Below are 18,411 nucleotides of genomic sequence, written 5' to 3'. Positions count from 1 at the left end.
GTACATTTCTTATCAAGCATTGTAGCCTCCTCCTTTGTTTCCCCTTCCCATCCCTTCCCATCCTCCTCCCCACCCCCCCACTAAATTCTGCTCTCCTCTCCTCCCCCCCCACCAAAGTTGTAAAGTTCATTTTTGACATATTGACTTGTACATCTCATTGTTGCAATGGGTCTACCTGTATCCCTATTTAAATGACTTGTTTTTTCCCTTCTCTTCCACAAATTATACCATCAAATACAGTGAAAGCAGAGGTTATACTGTGGGGGAGGGACATACAAAGCAACAAAGAAATAATCTTATAAATGTGTTAGAAACAATTGCATGAAAGAAAAAAAACATTTGAATACATATCTTAGGATTCATTTCCCTAACATCCACTTATCTGACCTTTTCTGCTTGACTCAGACATATACTAGTTATTGCAAATAAGAGAAACCATGGGACCTATGTTTCTTTGGGCCTGGCTTACTTCACTTAATATATTTTTTTCCAAGTCTTTCCATTTCCTAACAAATGGGGCAATGTTATTCTTTCTGATGGAGGCATAGAATTCCATTGTGTATATATACCACATTTTCTTGATCCATTCATCTACTGAGGGGCATCTGGGTTGGTTCCATATCTTAGCCATGGTAAATAAGGCTGCAATAAACATAGTTGTGGTGGTAGCTTTAGTTTGGTATTGTTTGTGAGCATATGGGTAAATGCCCCAAAGTGGGATTGCTGGATCATAGGGGAGGTCTATGTGGAGACTTTTGGGGAACCTCCCCATTACTATTCTTAATGTTTTAAGATATATGTTGGATCCTTGACTCCATTCTCCTCCTCCCCCCTGTTTCTCCTCTTCATTTGTCCTTCCCTTTCCCTTGAGCCCTCCCTGATCCTTTTGAGTACTAATGAGGGATATTTCAATTTCACTTTGTGTTCATTTGTCAGACTCTAATATTTTTCTTCCATTTATGAAGTCATACAAATATTCCAAACTTAGTTTTGAAACTCATATTTTTGCTAATTTTTTGTAGCTTTTCTATCAACTCACCATAGTATCTCATTGAATATTACTGCTTTAATATCTGTGTGTGTGTGTGTGTGTGTGTGTGTGTGTGTGTGTGTGTGTGTGTGTGCATGTGTACTGGGTTTTGAACTATTGTCTGGGTGCTGTCCCTTAACTTTTTTTGATCAAGACTAAAAGCCTTCTACTTGAGCCATAGCTGTACTTTGGCCTCTTTGTTTGTTAGGGTTTTGTTTTTGTTGTTAATTGGAAATAAGAATGTAAAGGTCTTTTATGGGCTGGCTTGGCAACTTGATCCTCCGATCTTATCTTGCTCTGTAGCTAAGATTAAAGGCATGCATTACTGGTGGCCAGCTTAAGGTTTCAACATTTTAAGCTTGTAGAAAATGTAAGTCCTTAGAGTAACGTGAAAATAGTCAAGACAATATGATAAATTTGAAAACATAAGATATAGATCAATGAAGTGAATTAAAATTTCAGAAAAGAAGCCATTATCAACTGAAGTTTTTAAACAATGTAAAAAGGAAACAATAATAGTGATTTCAAAATTTAGTACTGGGATATTTATTTGTATAGCCACATGCATACGAATGAAATTGTGTCCTTGTGTTAAGTCATATAGAATTTAAGCAAAATGGATCAAAGATGTAAACATAAAAGCTAGCACTATAATAATCTTAGAAAAAAACAATTATATTATTTAGGATGTTGGATGTTACAAGAAATTTTTAGATAAGACACCAATATGGTAACCAACAGCAAAAATCTGGACTTCTTCAAAATTAATAATTGCATAACAATATTGAGATCCTTCAAAATATGAAAAATAGCTGCCATGTGCATCAAATTAAAGAATTACCGATAGACTTTTCCTTCTCTCACTTGCATCCCCTACATTGCACGGAACATTCTAACTGTGAACCTAAGTATATGTAGTTATTTCACACAGCAATCTCTAGCAGACATATATTAGCTCTCATGAATTCAATTTAGATTCAGCAATGGCTCCTTGGTGTTATTGCTGGTTCAACAGGTTAAAGGCTCCCTCTTCAAAGACCAACCATTAAACAAATTTCAGAAACTAATTAAAAGTTTGGTTATTCACAATTTTCATTTCACTTGACTACACATTGAAGGTGCCCAAAATTCCTTTTTAATGTTTAATTAACTTACTAAATGGGCTAAAAATTCACAAGATCTATTTGTTCATTTACTTCTTGTAAAATATTTCACAAAATAAATACAAATGAGCCACCAAATGGAAGAAATGCATAGGGGAAGGTCGGGTTATGGCATTACCATGGACTTTTGGGGACTTTTATTCTCCAACCACTGCATGTATTCAGCAATGTGGAATCTCTTTGGGTTTCATTTTTTTAATTTAATTTTGTTTTATTGTGAAGGTGTTGACAGGGAGGTTATAGTTAGCTAAGTAAGACAATGAGCATATTTCTTGTCAAACAGTGTTACCCCCCTCCCTCATTTTCTCCCATTTTCCCTCCTCCTGACTCCCTTCCACCCAAATTGTCAAGTTCATTTCCAATGCAATGACTTGTGAGTATTGCTGTTGCATTGGTTCACTCTTTGTTCTTTTCTCACCATTTTGTGATTCTCCTTCCCATTCCCAAATCAAATAATTTTATATAGTAGACAAGTAGTACTAAAATAAAAAACAATGACAACAGGGGACAAACAAAAGGAAAAAAGTAATAGCTTCACATAGTACTTTATAAAAATAAAAAAAACTCTCTTGTTTCCATATCTTGGAGTTAATTTCAATTAGATCATTAATATGGTTATATGTACATAGCTTTTTTTTGTACATAGCTACTGAGCTATAGTGATCCTCTGCTAGGACTATCCTAGATATATACTGATTATTACAAATGACAGAAACCATGGAGCCTATGTTGTTTGGGTATGGCTTACTTCACTTAATAAGGTTTTTCCCCCCAAGTCTTTCCATTTCTTTGTGAATGGAGTGATGACATTCTTTTTGATGGAAACAGAATTTCATTTTAGATACACCACCTTTTTTTGATTCCATTCATCTACTTAGGGACATCTGGGTTGATTCCTTATCTTAGCTACAGTAAATAATGCTGCAATAAACCTTGTTTGTGATCACTTGGGAAAATGCCCAGGAATAGGATTGTTGGGTTATAGGTGAGCTCTATGTTAAGTCTTTTAAGGAACCTCTATACTGCTTTCCACAGTGGTTGAATGAGTTTACATTCCCACCAATAGTGTAATAGTGTTTTCATATGGCCAAATCACCACCACCATCTGTTATTATTTGTTTTCTTGATAATGATCATTCTAATTGAGGTGAGGTGGAATCTCAATGTACTTGTGATTTGCATTTCTTTTATGGCCAGAGATGTTGAACATTTATTCATTTATTTTTAATTCTTTAGCCCATGTCTTATGGGGTGGTTGTTTTGTTGAGGATTTGTGATTGAGGGGGAAGGTAATTTTTTGAGCTGTAAGTATTTTTTAGATATGAGGCTCTTGTCTGTTGTATAGCCAGAAGATCTTCTCCCAGGCTATGGGCTTTCTCTGTATGTACTAGCTATGTACTTCGCTGTGCAGAAATTTTGCAGCTTTATGCAATCCAACTTACCCAGTCTTTCTTTGATTTATTGTGTTTCTGGGTCTTTATTAAGAAAGTTTCAACCTGTGCCCAAGGAACCCTAGTGTTTCCCCTATCACTTCTTGTAATATTTTAAGGGTATCTGATTCATTTGGAATTGATCTGCTGCAGGATGATAGATAACGACCGAACCTCATTTTTCTACACATGTATAGCCAATTCTGTCAGTATTATTGGTTGAAGAGGCTATCTTTCTTCCATTGGATGATTTTTGTGTCCTTATCTAAAATTAGGTGACCATAAGTCTGTGGGATCATGTCTGGATCTTCAGTTTTATTCCATGGTTCCTCAGTCCTGTTCACGTGCCAGTACCAAGCTGTTTTTATAACTATGGCTTTATAATAGGGATTGAAGTTTAGTATTGATATTCCTCCAGCACTGTTCTTTCTGTTAAGGACTGTTTTTGCTATTCTGGGTCTTCTATTGTTCCATATGAATTTTTAGATTGCTTCATTTATTTCAATAAGGAATGTTTTGGGGAGTTTGATGGATATTGCATTGAATTTGTAGATAGCTTTGGGTAGTATTGCCATTTTCATGATGTTAATCCTTCTAATCCAGGAGTATTGAAGGTTTTAACATTTCCTTATGTCTGCTTTAATTTCCTTTCTCGGGTTTTTTAAGTTTTCATTATAGAGTTCCTTCACATGTTTTGCTATGTTAATTCTTAGATATTTTTTGAGGCTATTACAAAAGGAGTTGCTTTCTTGATATCAGCCCAGATCTTCCACTTTGTTGGCAAACATGAAAGCTATTGATTTTTGTGGGTTAATTTTATACCCTGCTACTTTGCGAAAGTTTGGATCAGCTCAAGTAAATCAAGTAACTCAAGAAGGAATGATATTGGACTATTGTGTAAAAAAGTGAAAAACTTGGAAAACATATGCTAAGTGAAGTAAGTCAGGACAAGGAAGTCAGAGAATGCCTATATTCCCTTATATATGGAAGCTAAATTTATCTTAAAAGCTTATGAGTAATATGTTGAGTGCATGAAACTGCATACTAATGTATTAACTGAAATATGTTAGATTCAATAGAGAGCTCAAATTGTGTAATTCTTTAAAAAGGTAAAGTCAAAGTTCAGCAAAATAAAACACCACGAAGTGAGTAAGTACTTGAAAGGAGTTAAGGGGAAAAGAGTGGAAGAGGGATAGAATGCAGTCAAAAAATTGGGAAGGTGGCTCAGTGATAGAGTGCTTGCCTTGCATGCATGAGGCCCTGGGTTCAATTCCTCAGCACCACATAAGCAGAAAAAGCTGGAAGTGGTACTGTGGCTCAAGTGGTAGAGCACTAACCTTGAGCTGAAAGCTGAGGGACAGCACCCAGGCCCAGAGTTCAGGCCCCATCACCAGCAAAAAAAAAAAAAAAAAAAAATATATATATATATATATGTATATATATGTATATATATATATATATGTATATATATGTATATATATATATATATATATAAATGCATACCCTACAAAATTAAGAAGAGTTGCAGAAAGGGTAGGTGGGATGGGTGAAAATGTTGAAAGGGGTGACATTGATCAAGATGTATTTATAAACTGCTTTTTTAAAACAACAATTCCTTTGTAGAATTGTTTTTTAAAAGGGAATTTTTTGAAAAGTGAAGTAAAGAGAAGCTACAAATCTTCAAAATTATCAGTAAAGAAAATTCATTAAAAAGCAAAATAAGCAAATACAGTGGATGGAGCCCAAATGGTCAGATTGTTATGCTTAAATGAGAATTCGGGTGTTTCTAAAAGAAAACAGATATTGCTCTTTTCACCTTTGTAGGCAGGTTGACAAAGGATTTGGAGACATAGGTGAAATGGGAGAAAGATTTTTCCCTATGAATTTTTTACATTTGATCTTATAAATATTCTACACAAGTATAGGCTTAACTAAGTTTGAAACTTCACTCACTTCATGTCTAACATGGGTTTTTGTATTTATGCTAAATAATCTTAGCAATAATTAAGTAAATAATTATCATACCATTATATTGAATTCAACTTGTGTACCATGAAGAATGAGAACTTATATCAATTAATGATATAATAATTTTTTAAAGGAAAGATGACTCTGAGTACAGCAAAATATTTTGAAAATACAATTGGTTCTAGAAATACAACCACTGGTTGGAGGGTGAGTTGTTTTCTCTTTGCTTAGGCTATTATAGTAACTGGACTATCAGAGTTGTATAATACAGATGTCTTTTAAATTTACACTAAGTTGATTATGTGTATATGTCCATTTTAGAATGAGGAATAATTTAGATTTGTAGGGAAGAATATTCTCCCCAGAGTCCTTATTATCATCATTCTTTCACAGGGGAGAGTAGGAATAATGTAAACTTTAGAATGAATTTCAACATGAACCTATATATAGTTGGAGTCTTCACTTGGATGTACTGATTCACTTCCTGCTGTCTGGAGAGTCCAGCTTTCTTCTGTTCAGCGTGGCCTTGGAGATGAAGCCCTCTGGAACCGAGAAGGCAGGATAACTGTGTGTTAAGTTTAAACATTTTAAATAATTGAACTCTTATGAAGGTGCTGATATCGTTTGAAGATTTGCAATTTCAGCAGGTGACTAAAATTGAATATTAATTGGAAAACTAAATAGATTACTTAGATTGTGTGAACAAATGCACAGAAACGATGTTACTATAATGTACACATGCTCACACAAGTGTATACTCCCAGTTTCTGTTTGTGGGTTGCTATACCCAATGTTTTTGGCCCATGAATCTGAATTATGTTTTCTTACAAAACTGGGCCCATGGGCCTTAAAGTTAGCAAGATATCTCCATGCAGGTTAAAGTTTAGAGGGGTTAATCATTATTCTAATTTATCTGCTTTTAATTTATTCATTTAGCCATTTGTCCTTATCCAAAATGTTTTTTTAATGTGCTGTTTCTTTAGTTGGGTGCCAGTGTTTCATGCCTGCAATTCTACCTACTCAGGAAACTGAGATCTGAGCATCCAGATTTGAAGCCAGTATGGTTAGAAAAGTCCATGAAACTCATATCTCCAATTATCTATGAATAAGCAGAAGTGGACCTCTGGCTCAAATGGTAGAGGGCTAGCCCAGAGCAAAACATGTTCATGGTGTGAATACAAGACCCAGGACAGGCCAAAAGAAAAAAAAGTGTTCTGTTTTGAAATAAAACTTTAATTAGCTGGACAATGCTGATGCATGCCTGTAATCCTAGGTACTCAGAAATTTGAGATTTGAGGATTGCAGTTTGTAGCCAGCCTGGGCAGGAAAATCTATGAGACACTTCCTACAATAAAGTACCAAAAAAAGAACTAGAAGTGGAACTGTGGCTCAAGTTGCAGTGGCCTAGCCTTCAGTTAAAAAAATCTATGGGATATTAATCAAGAGTTTAAGCCCCAGGACCAGCGCGCGCACACACACACACACACACACACACACACACACACACACACACACACACACACACACACACACACACACACACACACACACACCTCTACAACACTTTAATTAAATATTTCTTGATATTGTGATCACAAATACATTATGAACCTGAATCTTAACAGTGACTATTTTTACTTAGTAATCTATTTTTCTTTTTATGTATACTGGAAAATTCAAGTAACTGCTAAAGAAAAAAGGTTACTATATGGTACATTTGCTTTGAGCTCATATATATGGATAAATCACAGAACTATGAAGAAAGTTTGATTCTGAGTAATTCCAGTAGAAGGTTAATCCTAGCCACATATCCTTTGTGCTTATTGTCATTATATATTTGAATTTTCTAACCATGACAAAATCATTTTACATAATCTTCTATTCATTCTTCCTTATGAGCTTATATTTGTCAAGTAATCACAGAAGACAAAGAAGTTGAACTCTATAAGGATTCTTCTGTTCTCCAGAATGTGAGCTACTGAACTGCTAGTAAGAAACATGTAGAACCTCCTTTTAGCAATATATCTTCCTTAGAATATGATTACTATTTTTCCAAATGAATAGAAAATTCTTATGAGATTATTTAGTTTAGTCAGAAGAAATGATTCCTTTAAATTTTCTCCCTACATAAACCAATACTGGATTCTATTTGCTAAAATAATAATCTTTTTGATCTTTAAATAATTATACAAAGGGGATTTAAATCAGTATGTCAGTTTATGAGTACAATGCATCTTGATCCATGTCATCCCTTCCATTCAAAGTCATGAACTTGATTTAAGAAACCTTCAAGAACAAAATTTAAGGAAAATGAATTATACATTTATAAACAATATGTGTTGAATAAAATAGCTAGAGAAGAATCAGGCTATGAGTTGATGTTACTGGCTCGTTTCTTGTAATTCTTTTTTTTCTTTTTTATTATTAATAAGTTTTTTTAATTGTGAAAATACCATACAGAGGGGTTACAATTACATGAGCAAGGTAATGAGTATATTTCTTATCAAGCATTGTTGCCTCCTCCTTTGTTTCCCCTTACCCTCCTTGCCCTCCCATCTCCCCGTCTCCAACACCCTTCCCTGCCAAAGTTATAAAGTTCGTTTTTGGATATAACGTCTTGTACATCTCATTGTTGCAATGGGTCCACCTGTATCCCTATTTAAACAATTTTTTTCTTCCCCTTCCCAAATTATACCAACATCAAATACAGTGAAAACAGAGGTTATACCGTGGGGGAAGGACATACAATGCAACAAAGAAATCATCTTATAAATATGTTAGAAAAAATAGCAAGAAAAAAAACCATTTGAGTCCTTATCTTGGGGGTTCATGTCGGTATAATTTGTGGAGGGGAAGGGGAAAAACAAGTCATTTAAATAAGGATACAGGTTGGCCTGTTGCAACAATGAGAAGTACAAGTTGTCATATCGAAAACGAACTTTACAACAACTTTGGTGGGGGGGGAGAGGATTGGATGGGGGGTGGCGGGGGGAGGCTGGGAAGGGGAAACAAAGGAGGAGGCTACAATGCTTGATAAGAAATGTACTCATTATCTTGCCCATCTAATTGTAACCCCTCTGTACAGTATTTTCACAATAAAAAATAAATAAAAATTAAAAAAAAACATAATTCTTATTTTGAAAAAGTAGTCAAGTTATTAACTGTGGATATAAATCAGTATGAATATATGTACTGTGGAGGTATCTAGTTTTTCTTATAAGAAACGCATCTATTTTCTTCGTTACTATTTTATTTTCAAAGTAATACTGTATAAAATATAGACAAGCTAAAACTAAAGCAGCTCTATAAAGTTGAACATTTGGAAATTTGAGTAATCATGCAATAGGAGTTTTCTATTTTAATCATTTTCATTCATTTATTAAAATCCTTTCTCATTGTTAATAATGATATCTGAGCAGTTAATAGTTATAAAAACAATTTTCATGACTTAATGTCATGGTTTGATGAGATGCTCCTCATATGTCCCTCCCTAAGGCTGCCATATGAAGAAAGAATGGTAGTATGCTCTGAGTGCATTTTATGTCTCAGTCATCTTTTCCTTTTGGGGTTTTAATGAGATGCTTGATATTAAAGATAGTTTTTGAAGGACAGAAAAAAATCCACAGAAGTACTACCAGGTAATCTATCAGTGAATATCTTTTTGTAAATAACTTAAAGCATTGTGATTATATGTGTTTTTAAGATACACAGAAATGCAATTGGAATGATAAAAATAAATGAGTAAAAACAAAAGATATATTGATTAGATTTGATTTTGAATATTCTTATTTCCTTCAGTTTATTAAATGCAAGTCAAATATATAATTATGGGCAAAGGGATGGAATATATAGAAATTAATTTTTTATATTGGTGATATTCAGACACTGTCACGAAGTTCTACTTGTATTTCCATATTTCATTTAATTTATTAAATTTTATTCAGTAGAAATTACATGTTGATTCATATAATTACATGAATATGGTTTGTTTTGTGTGTGCTAGTCCTGGGCTTGAGCTCAGGTCCTGGACAACGTCCCTGAGTGTTTTTGCTCAAGGCTAGAGCCCTACCACGAAAGCCACAGCTCCACTTCCATTTGTGTGTGTGTGTGTGTATGAGTGAGTGTGTGCACTTGTGTTTAATTGGATATAAGAGTCTCATGGACTTTTCTGCCTGGGCTGCCTTTGAATCACAATGCATGGGTCTCAGCTGTGGATTTGCTAGGATTACAGTCATGAGCCTGCTCATCATGCATTCTTTCTCTTATCTTTCTACTAGCTTTTGTTATGTGTACCTTAATTAGTAATATTTGATACAGTTTACATCTATCTATATCTGTATACATGTCTCTTTCTCCCAGAAGTCTCCAAAACTAAATGCAATAAAATAATAGAAAACAGGCAAATAATGTAGAAGTAAGAAATGCACCATCAGTATTTACTGAATTGTTTCATCCTGAACACATGTAAAAGGTCACTGCAGGTTTTAGTTAAAAGGGAGATATTAAATATTCCTCTGGCAACTGAAAATTTTTCCGCTTGCATAAGAAATCAAAGGTGAATAAGTCAAGAAATATTAAGAGTCCAGGAGATGTTTTAAGCAGCGGTTCTAGTAACTGAAATTTCAAGAAGACTAGCACAGTTGATCCCTAGCCACATGACAGCAGTTTTCGAAGTTTCTCAGCACTAGCCTCCTTGATTTATCACCTTAATCTCTACTTATTTATTATCCCTTAGCAAGACTCTTCTGGAGAGAAGAGATGGACACCTACAATCTTAGCACAGTGACCGAGTTCATCCTTGTAGGACTCTCTGACCTCCCTGAGGTGCGCTACTCTCTCTTTGTCTCCTTTGCCATCATCTATCAGATCACCTTGGTGGGTAATGGGGCCATTTTCCTGGCAATTGGTCTAGAGAAAAAACTACACACTCCCATGTATTGCTTTTTAGCAAACTTGTCTCTCTTAGATATGTTCTGTTCATCAACTACTGTTCCTAAGATGCTGGATACTCTTTTGACTGAAGACCACAGCATTTCGTTCATTGGGTGTGCTTTACAATTGTATTTCCTGGTGGCACTAATGGGGACTGAAGTCTTCCTTCTCGCTGTCATGGCTTATGACCGGTATGTGGCCATATGCTTCCCTCTTCGCTACACTGTCATCATAACAAACACTCGCTGTGCACAGCTGGTTTCCGGGACCTGGGCAGCAGGATTTCTCAATTCTGTCATCCACACAATATCCACCTTCAGCCTGTCTTTCTGCAAGTCGAATCGAGTTAACCAGTACTACTGTGATATCCCACAAATTGTGGCTCTGTCCTGCTCATCTACTTATATGGCAGAAATACTTGCTTTAGTGATAGGAGGTATCTTTGGGACTAGTGCTTTCCTGACAACTTTGATCTCCTATATATACATCATCTCCACCATCCTGAAGATCCGGTCAGCAGAAGGGAAGCGCAAAGCCTTCTCCACCTGTGCCTCCCATCTCCTTGTCGTCTGTTTGTTCTATGGCACTGCCATCTTTACCTACATGCGCCGCTCTTCCAGTCAAGATGTCCTAGCCAGAGATAGACTCATCTCCATGCTATATGGAGTAATTACTCCAATGTTAAACCCCATCATCTACAGCCTGCGAAACACAGAGGTTAAAGTTGCCCTCAGAAGGTTGTTATGTTGCTAACTATAACATGTTGCTTACAGAATGAAATATTAAAACTGACTTTGCATTGTCTTACATCTCAGCACTTACCATTGCATGTGTGGCCAGAGAGTCCAGTAAATTATTATTTGCTCCCTTTTTCTTTCAACTCTAAAAAGAGAAGTATTTCATATACAGACAATTATTGTCTAGTACACCACTTTTGGTCTTCAGTTTTCTATTATCTATCATTGATTTTCCTGTCTCTGTGTATCCTAAGTACTTTGGAATACAGTTCCTAGTTCCTATTCTGCTGATGATATTTATTATATGTTCATTGTCTGCATTTTGGATTCTCAGTTCTCTATAGCACACAGTATCTCCTTCTTTTGTGTCCTGTATTCATTTTTACTAAATGATGTGATCATACACTAGTGAAATGTTTATATATTATTGAATATTTCTTTTCATTTTCTCTTCTGGATTGTCATATATTTCATTCATGTGAAATCTGTATCAAATTACAATTTATCATGTGTCTCTGTGACTCTGAAATTAGACTGTAAAAAATTTTGAGATACTTGGTTTAGAATTCAATGATCTATGACAAAACTCAGTTTAAGCTATTGATATCCTCTTCAACATTCTGCCGTAACTAATCATCACAGCATAGGATAATTACTTTTTATTTAATTTTAGATAGGAAATTCATACAGACTTGAGATTTTAATGACATTCTAAGACTATACTACTTCTAGGGGTGCTACTGAACCTTAATGCTTGTCTTATTTTAATACTTTCATTAATTCTCAAAAATAGAATTTGCATATTGTATGAAAAATCAAATTTTCATTGCATAAGCATAATTTGTGGAATTTGGTAAATGTAAAATTGAGTAAAATCTTTAAAATTTAAGCAATGCTTAATTTTAGATATCAGGTAATTAAAATTTTATTTAATATCTCTCACTTATATGAATGTATAGCTGATTTAATATGGACATTATATTGGCAATACTCAAAAAATTATTTAATCTTGTTCTCACAGAAGCAGCGTGGCTCTCATCATATCAGTAACAAACCAGGCCTTAGCAAAGACTAGAAACACTTGTCAGAATATATTTTTAAAATTGTGTAATCCTGCTACTTACATTTATACATAAAATTATGGTATTTCTAGCATTTTCTTTTCTTTTGTGGTTGTTAGGATTTAAGTCAAGTCCTTGCACTTGCTAAGCAACCGTTAGAACTATTCCCCAGGCTTCTCCAATTTGGTTTGTTTCTTAGGTAATAATTTGTGCTAATTTTGCCTAGGCAGGCTTTGAACCATGATCTCCTTACAATATATTTAGTGGAGCGCACAACATTTGTCATAAAAACTAATTGGTAAGAATCATGGTACTATCTATTTGAATAGATTGTTAAAGTGTCATAAATTCTGGAAAAGAGATTAACTTCATAGAAAATGGATAGAGAATTTGACTCAGGTAACTCACATCTGAGGCAAATTCTAGCTGTTTAAATATATTACATAAATAATGGTATATGTATGAAGTGGAACCCATCTTTCTGGTTGGGATTTTTGCCTCCTGAATAGTCTTGGATTACAAATTTTCAAATAATGCTTAATTTGTGTTCTAATGATTTACGAATGGGTTCAAAACATAGTCACATTGATTGCATGCATGAACTCTAAGAATGGATCTGTATCATCTCTCCAAGAGCAGATCTACTTATATGTAAAACCTTAATGTCTTCTAACCATACATCATTGGATAACATCTCTGTGGTTATAGTCAAGTTCAATGGAGGCTTAGTGAAGTCTCGAACATGAGTATACCCTTATTGGCCCACTGGGATCCAAAAGAGTGAGAAGGAAAAATACCTATTGGTGTATTTATTCTATATTCAAAATATTGATACCCTTCAGTAAATAAGCAAGAAGTGGCTTCAGTTTTGCTATCTCCTCTATAGTAAGCTATTTAGATTAGTTAGAAAGCAGTAAGAGGGCTCACCCTATATTCCATTGTTACAGTTCTCCACCAACTATATATCAGTTAAAAAACATGGAATAATTGTGATAAGATCTCAATGTCTTCCAAAATTCCCTAGGATAAAACCTAAATCCCCAGTTCAGTGGCACTTGCTGGAGGCCCCCTCAGAAGCAGTTAGAGTGGAGCACTGACAGATGGGACCTGCCCTTTTTCTTTTTTTATATAATCTAAATTTTATTGTAAAGGTGATGTACAGAGGGGTTACAATTACATAAGTAATGTAATGAGCATAGTTCTTTTCTTTTTGAACATTGTTACCCCTCCCTCATTTTCTCCCACCCTCCTCCTCCCCAAGGAGTAAAGCTCATTTCCAACATAGTGTTTAGTAAGTATCACTGTTGAATTGGTTCCCCCTTTGTCCCATCATTTCGGTGGGACACCATTGATCTGAAATCAGATCAATTTTTATACAAGACAAAGGACATAGAAATCAAAAGCACAGACAACAGGCAATAAACCAAAGAAAAGAAGTCAGAAGTGGGAGACTAATTCAAAATGGATAGCTAAAGTCAATCCATTCTTCTGTGTACAGAGCGCCTTACTTGTATAAATCTTCTGAACTATTAGAAGATTTGATATTGGTTATAATGTCCTAAAGTCAAATTTCAAAATGTATCATACTTTCACTCTATCTATGCATGTTGAGTCTCTTCAGTTCCACACTGTGCCCTTAAAAAGTGACCAGTTTCAAGTAGTTGATATTACTCCACAAGTGAATGATACTGAAGTAGAAGCCAGTTAATTTTAAGCACTCTGATTGACAAATGCAATAGAAGCTACTGCTAACTCTGATTGCACAATTCACCAAGGTTTCCTCACCTCCAAACATGGAGATGTCGGCATCAGCCTGGGATATGTCTACAGATGTCTGTGTTCTGATCTCCTTTATCTCAAGAAAGAAACAACTATGTGGGTTTGTAGAGACATTCTAGGTATCCTGGGCCATGCAAACTATGCAGAATAGCCTGGCAGTCTTTGCAAGTCTTTTCATACTTCCATGGGCATTACTCTGAAACCTTAACATCATTTGCAAACAATGAATAACAGATCATAGTACTTAGATATACAATCTACCCTTCATTTGCAATGAATGGAGCACCTCTTGGGTTTTCTTGATCTACTGTGCAAAGCACAGCAACTGCACAGGAAATCTGGCACAATCCATCAGGGCTGGAGAAAGGAAGTACAGTAAGTTTCCCAGTAGAGTAGTATGTAGGTACTCTAGATATGAAAACTTGAGGATTCAGAAAAGAAATAAAGAAAAATGTGCCTTGAATTTTTACAGGATAGTGGTACAAATGCTTCTTATGCATTGCTGGAAGAATATACACAGGAAGTTAATGTAGAACTTAAAAAAGTTGAGGATATTGTGTAGAAGTTGGAACATTTTAGGAAGGGAGACAGAAGGAGGAATGAGCGAGTACGAGAGATAGGGATGAGTGGAGCACACTGATGCACATATTAAATGTCATAATGTAGCTCATTAAAATTGAGAAAAGAAATAGAAGAGTGGGAAGACATGAGACAGAAGAGGTAAAGATAGAAGACATAAGACAAATTCACAGAGCTGTGAATTTATATTGTAAAAGTATATCAGGTGTATGTATTAGAAATACCACAATAAAACCCTTTACATACACTAATAAAAATGTAGAGGTTGCCAAAGTCAAACACAAAGTCATAGTATCCAGTAGTCACTTTATTATGCTTAAATGCTAATAAATTAATTTCAAAACCAAATATTGGATTATTCTTTCTACTATAGCTAAGATGTTGACAGATAACAGGTATAGATGTGAAGAGTCAGTCATAAACTTTCCTGTGGAATTTTTAATCTTAGTGATGGAAAATTTCTAATTTATCTTGAAAAGTTATAGAAAAATTAAAACAGTATAAGCATTACTTCTATTTCGCTCATTTGGATTAGCTGTATGCAATATATAGACAAAGTTTCTTGTACTAATTAATTAATATATACTACCCCCGCTTTCAATATATTTGATGTCAGTATAACTTATGGAGGAGATGGGGTAAAACAAGTCACTTAAGGATTCAGGTGGACCTGTTGCAACAATGAGAAGTACAAATTGTCATGTCAAAAAGGAGCTTTACAATGTCGGTGAGGGGGAGGGGGGGAGGATTGGGGGGAGGGGGGAGGCTGGGAAGGGAGGTGAAGGGTAAACAAAGGAGGAGGCTGCAATGCTTGGTAAGAAATGTATGCATTATCTTGCCCATGTAATTGTAACCCCTCTGTACAGTATGTTCACAAATAAAATAAAATTAAAAAAAATATATATATATACTGTACAATTGAGTTAGGAGTATCAGGCTCAAATGAGCTTTCATTTCTCACTTTGAAATTAAGTTGTTTAGCAGAATAGATTTGCATGTATGAAAGACACAAACTTTTTTATTATATATATATATATATATTTATTGTAAGAATGTTGTAGAGGGGTTACAGTTAGTGAATAGGGTAATGAGTACATTTCATAGCGAGCATTGTTACCTCCTCCTTTGTTTGCCCCTTACCTTCACTTCCCTCCCCACCTCCCCAACTTCTCCCGCCCCCCACGCCCACACTGTAAAGTTCGTTTTCAACATAGTGTCCTGCACATCTCGTTGTCACACAAAAGAAACAAAAGAATCACATAGTGCATTGTAAGTACATTAAAAATCATTATATCAGTATATTATTTCAATATTATTGATACAAATCCTTTTTCAAATACATGAGCTGAAAATATCTTCTTCCATATTCTGATTGCTTCTTTACTTTGCTAATATGCGTCTTTCTGTCGTTTTTCCTTTTCTTTCTTTCTTTTTCTTTTATTGTGAAAATACCATACCAGAGGGGTTACAATTACATGGGCAAGGTTATGAGTGCATTTCCTATCAAGCGCTGTTGCCTCCTCCTTTGTTTCCCCTTCCCATCCTCTCCCTGCCCCCCCACCCAATGCTCCCCGCCCCCCGACCAAAGTTGTAAAGTTCATTTTCGACATAATGACTTGTACATCTCATTGTTGCAATGGGTCCACCTGTACCCCTATTTAAACGACTTCTTGCAATTGTTTCTAACATATTTATAAGATATTTCTTTGTTGCTTTGTATGTCCCTCCCCCATGGTATAACCCCTGTTTTCACTGTATTTGAGGTTGGAATAATTTGTGGAGGGGAAGGGAAAAAACAAATCATTTAAATAGGAATGGGAAGCTTGATAAGAATGTACTCATTATCTTGCCCATGTATTTGAAACCCTTCTGTACAGTATTTTCACAATAAAAAAATAAATGAAAATTTAAAAAAGAAACAATTGCAAGAAAGACAAACATTTGAGTCCTTATCTTGGGGTTCATTTCGCCTAACATCAACTTATCTGACCATTTTTTCTGTATGGCAACAATGAGAAAAGTGTGGCTGAAATCAGGAAAGAAACTCCATTTGTAATAGCCCCACCAAAAAAAAAATACCTAGGATTTAACTTAACCAAAGAATTGAAAGACCTCTAGGCAATTACTTAATTATTATGACTAAATGCTCAGAAAGTAATTTTAAATAACACATTTGATGACTTTTTGTTGCCATTTTTCTTTCAAAAATAACAGAGTTTTGAGCAAGTTCACAGGTATTGGTGGGAATAGTCAGATATGTCTTTCCTGAATCTTTCCAATTTTTATGAAAAGTTATAGAAAAATAAAAATGGTGAAAGTGTTACTTTTATTTTGCTCATCTTAATTCTATGTATGAAACTTGTAGACAGTGATTCTTGTCCTACTAATTTATATACACTACAAAATTGAGTTAGGAATTCCAGATGCAAATGAGTTTTTATATTTACTCACTTTGGATCTAAAGTGTTCAGTAACACTTCTTCTTATGGAAGGGATGGAGTCTTGAAAGAAACTGTATGATAATGAATAGAAATCTTGTTCAGATTTGTCATTTTACCATGGAAATGGGGATTTATTAGTTTATGACCATATAATCATATTTTGGAAGAATTATTACTGTGATTACAGAAATAAGTTACTATGGTGGAGGAGAGGCTGAGGGGTAAACAAGCTCTTGTGTAGAAAGCAGTTTTAGTGTTCCAGTGAAAAGTCCCAGGCTAGAGGCACACCAAGTGTGCCATCATAGTTCAGAGAGTTTTGTCTGAGAGGAAAAATTCAGGCAGCTTGTTTAAGGAGACAGATTTGAGCACTTGCTGGTGTCCACATGACAGCAGCGTTGGCTGCTGCCTTGGCTGCCATATTATCAGAGAGAGCCCAGGACAAAGGCATCAGAGGTAGTGCACAAGAGGATTCTACTCACTGCCAGCAAGAACTGACAAAGAGCAGAAATCTTCATCCTGCTAACCACAGACAGCTGCAGACCATAGATGACCTGGAATCCAAGGGAAAAGCTTGAGTACCCTACAAGACATCCTCATTCCTTCTCAAGGAGCACCAGTGGGAAGGTAGCCACTCCCAGATCACTGGATAAGAATTACTTTTTTTTGTTATTTCTGGGCTTGAACTCTGGGCCTGGGCACTGTCCCTCAGCTCTTCAGCTCAAGGCTAGCACTGTACCACTTGAGACACAGAACCACTTCCAGTTTTCTGGTGGTTAATTGGAGGGAAGAGTCTCAAGGACTTTCCTGCCAGGGCTGGCTTTGAACCGTGATCCTCAAATCTCAGCCTCCTGAGTAGCTAGTTTTACAGGGTGAGCCACCAGTGCCCAGAAAATCTCCATCTTTAATACTGACAAAGACCTGGTCAGAGCAGCTAGCAGGTAACTCAAGCCTTGGAAGAAGACAATAGGAGCCATTCAATAAGAAAAAGGAATCTGACCTGAGGGGCGCAGCTACACACAGGGGAACATACCCTTCCCAAGCAAAAGAATCTCTGGCCCAAGGAGGAATGATTTTTTTCCATTTGGTAAACAGAGCCAGAGGCTACACCACCGCACTGCAGCACAGATAGTAGACTTGGAGGGGAAAAGAAAAACATTTGGAAACTCAATACACATAAATCCTGAGATGACTCCAGGCTAGACTGTGTGTCTCAGGAACAAGCCCTTTAGGGAAAGGCTATTTATTGCTGACAGGCCTCAACCCTACCCACAAACTAGCCCCATCATAGCAA

General features: G+C 35.6%; 1 protein-coding gene across 1 annotated transcript; it reads left to right on the top strand.

The window, feature by feature from the left end:
* Positions 1-10,349: 10,349 nt before the first annotated feature.
* LOC138835546 (olfactory receptor 5V1-like) lies at positions 10,350-11,276 on the top strand. Its single transcript, XM_070034034.1, has one exon. The coding sequence runs from the start codon at positions 10,350-10,352 to the stop codon at positions 11,274-11,276; it is 927 nt and encodes a 308-aa protein (XP_069890135.1).
* The last annotated feature ends 7,135 nt before the right edge of the window (positions 11,277-18,411 follow it).

The sequence above is a fragment of the Dipodomys merriami genome, unplaced genomic scaffold, assembly GCF_024711535.1.
Source record: "Dipodomys merriami isolate MVZ:Mamm:240054 unplaced genomic scaffold, mDipMer1.0.p SCAF_24, whole genome shotgun sequence".
In the NCBI taxonomy this organism is placed as follows: Eukaryota; Metazoa; Chordata; class Mammalia; order Rodentia; family Heteromyidae; genus Dipodomys; species Dipodomys merriami.
This window is presented reverse-complemented; position numbering and strand designations above follow the sequence as displayed.